At 43.5% G+C, this 5,247-nt stretch overlaps 1 protein-coding gene across 1 annotated transcript; it reads left to right on the forward strand.

Annotated features, from left to right (window-relative positions):
* The first annotated feature begins 3,111 nt into the window (after nucleotides 1-3,111).
* Nucleotides 3,112-4,141, forward strand: LOC136508873 (putative glutaredoxin-C14). The gene has a single exon (XM_066503653.1). The coding sequence runs from the start codon at nucleotides 3,328-3,330 to the stop codon at nucleotides 3,640-3,642; it is 315 nt and encodes a 104-aa protein (XP_066359750.1). The 5' UTR covers nucleotides 3,112-3,327; the 3' UTR covers nucleotides 3,643-4,141.
* The last annotated feature ends 1,106 nt before the right edge of the window (nucleotides 4,142-5,247 follow it).

Raw genomic sequence — 5,247 nt, forward strand, 5'->3', positions numbered from 1 at the left:
TGCCGAGTGTCAAATCCCGGACACTCGGCAAAGACTAGCCCAGAATGTATAGATTTTGACCATGTGTCCTCTTTGTCGAGTGTTTTTACCTTGGCAAAGTGACCATATATTTCCAGTTTTTATGGTTCGGTCATGTATAATGTACCCACTCAAATAAACATTACATGCATCACACATAGTTCACAATAGGCATCACAGGCAGTTCATATAGATATATCGACAACACATAAATGCAAATAAACTTCAGAATCACAAGTAGGTTCATTCACAATCACAAATGCAAATAAAATTCACTGAGTGCAATGGTGTCCACTGAGTAGTCACAAGTAATCCACAAATGCAAATGCAAATAAAATCACAAGTAGTCGCTGAGGAGGCCACGGTGTCCACTGTGACTACGCTGGGTCATGAGGCTCATTCGATGTCGCTGATTGATTCTGCACAAAGGAAAAGAGATAAATCATTCTAGTTTCTAGTTTATTTCTAGTTTGCAAACTATAAATCATTCTAGTTTCTAGTTTATAATTTATTTCTAGTTTTTAGTTTATTTCTAGTTTCTAGTTTCTAGTGTCTGGGCATCTTTGTAAGATTGATTCTGCATAAACTAGAAACGATGATTATAAGGTTGTGAAGTGACTCACAGTGCCTGAAACAATATTTGGAGCAGGTTGAGGAGGAGGGACTAGCATCGGTGGCGGAGGTTGACCGATTGCAGCGTAAACGCCCCTCGTATATTCAAACATCTACAGCCACTCTGCCTCCATTCTTTGCCGCTCTGTTTCCATCCTCTACCGCTCTGCTTCCATCTTCGCCTCTAGCTCCTCTCGGCGTCTCGTTTCTTGTTTCAGCTGAGCCTACAATATTTCATCCCAATGGTACAATGCAATGTAAACGTATGTAAAAATCAATGAACGATGAATAATCAGAAATAACGTGGAGTGCGTTCATCTAGAACTGTGTAGAGTCCGGCCGTGGGCGTATCGCCGGGTTGGAACTCGTGCTCCGTGCTCGAATCTGGGAGAGAGTGGGAGTACTAGCCGTGTCAATTGTGCCATCATCAATCCAGGACCGGCCATGCTTTTTGCCTCCTCCCGCCTTCATGACCACTTTTTCATTAAGGTCATGAGCACTCAGATCGTACTCTAGGCCATGGACCGCCCTTGCCATTGATGTGTATCCATCGAGGTGGTTGTGGATGGACTCGTTGCTGTACGCCAAGGGCGGTTCCTCCGGGTTGTTGGCGACGTCGGCCGTCACCTTGCCCTTGTGGGCCAAAGCATATGCCATGAACTGGGAGCAAGGCTCGCCACCATGTGCCGTCGATTGAAAAAAAGCAATATGATTAGAAATTATGCAGAATTGAGTGTTAGAATAAAGAAATAAATTCGTGTACTCATCTAGCCACTTATTCTGAGAGGTTGAGGTTGCCTTGATAATGTGGTGCGCCCGACATCAGCAAACGCTGCTCCCACGCAGGGTCACACCACCTGTCCACCATCCGGTGGGTGCGACTGAGGTAGTGCGTGTGTGTGTGAGGGTGCGTGTGAGTGCCGGCGCTTGTTACCAAATTAAGATGCTTTGTCGAGTGCCCGTGATCTAGCACTCGGCAAAGCTGGCGTTTGCCGAGTGCTAGACGTGGGACACTCGGCAAACCCCCTCACCTGGCCCCACACACGCACAGTAGTATAGGGTTTGAAAATGAAAAAAATGTGTTTGCTGAGTGCCCGTGATCTAGCACACGACAAAGCCTAGACTACTGTGCGTGTGTGGGGCAGGGTGAGGGGGTTCGCCGAGTGTCCCACGTTTAGCACTCGGCAAACGTCAGATTTGCCGAGTGCCATATAATGGGCACTCGGCAAACCTATTTTTTCATTTTCCTTCTTTTCCGGGACTTGTTTTTCTCAATTTGTATCGATGTACTTTGAAAATACCTTGTCAAATTGATTCAACAATATATATTTGATTTTTCTAGTAATATTATTCCATTATTTTATACAGTTACAACTCAAATTTAATTTATATCAATTAAAATTCTATAATTGCACTTAATAAATTAAAATTATCAAACAGATCCAAAAAATTACCAAAATTTCACATGAAACAATCTACGTTCTCTATTGCCTATACAAAAAGTTTTGAAGCCAAACCCCAATTCGACCGTCACTTCGACTCCAAATCTTACAGAATCATTCTCAACGCTATGATTCTTCTTCTGAGATGCTTCGGTTTGTAAACATCGTACGCGACCAATTGTACAAAAATGTCTCAATTTTTTACCACAGCCTCACGTATGATATCATCACATCATGACAAATCTCATGATTTTCAGACTTCGTTTGCTTTTTTTTTAGAATTTAAAAACGATTCGGCCACACGTTCGTAGTCGTGTTTCCTGAACAAAATGTTTGAAATTTCTTTTCATTTCCCAGGTAAGGCCTTACAATGGACTTAATAACATGAATATCATTTTTCTACTCATTTTTTTCTATTATTTGAATCACTTGCGGTTCAAATTTGACTTATACCAAAAAATTCCTTGAAATACAATAAATTAATTAAATATAGCAAACAGGTCAAAAAATATACCAAATCTTAACATGGAGTACCACATGTTGTATGTGGAGAGCACAAAAAGTTTCAAGGTCAGAAAAGAAAAAAAAACTTGTTTCTTTGCCGAGTGCCAAATAAATACACTCGACAAACATATTTCTTTGCCAAGTGCCAAATATTTACACTCGGCAAACATATTTGTTTGCCAAGTGTATTTGTTTGCTGAGTGTTTCCACTAACGCTCAGCAAACGTACCAACGGACGACACACGGACTAACGGTTGTCCACGTGGCGGTCTTTGCCGAATGCCTAGCTTTTGCCGAGTGTTTTTTTTTCTAGTTTGCCGAGTGCCAAACTTTGCCGAGTGTTTTTTTTTATCTTTTTTGCCGAGTGCAATTATTTTGCCGAGTGTTTTTTTAAAGCACTCGGCAAATATCTTCTTTACCGAGTGCCCAATATAATGCACTCGGCAAACGTTCTTACAGTTTCCCATAGTGTTTGAAAACCTAACCCGGCCGAGCAGCCTGCAGACTCTATAAAAGGCAGCCACCCCTGTGCTCCCAAACCATCAGTCGTCCATACTCACTACTACTCAATCGATCGATCTCCAAGTCCATCATCCACAGCTGGCAGCAGCTTGTTGACACACAGAAAGACAGAGAGAGAGGCCAAGAGAGATAGAGAAGTCAAGAGAGTGGAACAGAGTGAGAGTTTGCTTGCATTGGATAGCTAGATAGTCAAAAACCAAGGCAAAACCAAAGCAAGGGGAGATTGCTAATGGACCGCGTGATGCAGCTGGCGTCGGAGCGTGCGGTGGTGGTGTTCACTCTGAGCAGCTGCTGCATGTGCCACACGGTGACGCGGCTGATGGCGGACCTGGGAGTGAACGCGCTGGTGCACGAGCTGGACAGCGACCCCAGGGGCAAGGACATGGAGCGCGCCCTGCACAAGATGCTGGGCGGCAGGGGCTCCGCCGTGCCCGCCGTCTTCATCGGCGGCAAGCTCGTCGGTGGCACCAACAGGGTCATGTCGCTCCACCTCGCCTGCGAGCTCGTGCCCATGCTCAAGAGCGCCGGCGCGCTCTGGTTGTAGACACCTGCGGCTGTCTGCTGATGCAGGGCCGCCTACATGCACGGTTGCGCGCGCGGGAAAAATAAATAAAGAGACTAAAACAAGGGCAGGTTAGTGTGTGTGTACGTGTCAATGGCAGGTTTTTTCCGTCCTGTTCTTCTCAGTTCTGACAGGAATAACTAAGGTAAACGGGCTTGCTAGCTTCATGCATGCCTTGTATACGAGCTAGTGATTGAGCGCGAGAGATGGCGGCCTAGCTATGTTTCTTCTTTCTTCTTTTTTGACGTTTCTGTCCAAATAACTTTGCAATGGTGGTGCGTGCATGCGTGTGTACTGATCCATGCATCGCCCTTTTTTCCACGGGCTTATGAATATCATTATATATGTATATCAGAGTTTATAAGTAACCGGTATGTTCGATGACATGTGTTATGAATATAAGTAGCAAAATGGCTGTTTACACTTCCATCACATGCATTATGTATGCATGGTGATACATCTTCGTTTTTAACTTTTTTTTTTAAGAAAAAACATGGTTTTTGCTCATCCAAATATAGACGAATACTTATTTGTGTCTCTGTTCTTGCATTTTGCATTGTGTCCGTCCAATAAACTTAGTATAGTACATTAGCAATTCTTCCATCCCAGAAAACTTGATGTATTAGGATTCAAAATTTGTCCAAAAAACTTAATTTTTTTAGTTCTTGGAACTAGGTTGGAACCATATCATATCTTATATTTCTTAATTAGTATATAGATCACCTTTAATAAAACTGAAGACACTTCTATCCTAAAAGTCCTAAAACATAAAAAAAAAATGGGTTGGAGGGAGTATATCAAAATATACAACTTCTTGGATTTTTTAGAATAACAGACGTCCCATCATGTATTAAATTCAATTTATATCATTGAGTGCTCGGTGCGTTTGACTTTTGGCCCTCAACGAAACAACAAAAAATTGTGGATTCCTCCTTTAGTTTGTTGACGACATGTACATTAATCAACATTACCATAGCATGCTCTTCACTGCCTCTAGAGACCTCATCAACTAATTTCCATTCGCCTCTTGTTGGCGAAAGTCAGCAATGAAAATCCATTAAAAAGTCTGTGAAAATACCTTGATATCTAGGGGCATCCATCGTCCACGCCCGCCACACGTATGCCTGCACCCGCATTGCTGGCTCGTGCCACCGTAGTCAGATCCCAGAGGGTCAGGGGGCTCTTGCCCGCACCCATTGCAAGCACCCAACACCGTTTGTGCCTGTTGCCAGCACCCACCGTTTGTGCCTGTTGCCAGCACCCACCACCGCTTGGTTTTAACTTTACCTTTTTCCATGAGGCAAATGCTGTCCACAAAGTGCCATGATGAGGCAAATGTGCGAAGAGCTCAATGAAGACTTGTGGCCGCCTCCCCTTGTGATGGGCTTCCTCTTGACCTGAAGAATCATCCCATGTCTTGATGGTCGTAAGAGCTTGCATTCTTACTCTTCTTGCCTTCTTTATGTCCTTGGGCTTGGTCTTATTTGGACAATCCTCCACAAATTGCCTGATCTCACCGCAACAAAAACAACCCTTTCATTTGTGTTCTTCTTTGGTCGGTGAACATCATGTCTTCAATTATAATGG

The sequence above is a fragment of the Miscanthus floridulus genome, chromosome 15 (assembly GCF_019320115.1).
Source record: "Miscanthus floridulus cultivar M001 chromosome 15, ASM1932011v1, whole genome shotgun sequence".
Taxonomy (NCBI): domain Eukaryota; kingdom Viridiplantae; phylum Streptophyta; class Magnoliopsida; order Poales; family Poaceae; genus Miscanthus; species Miscanthus floridulus.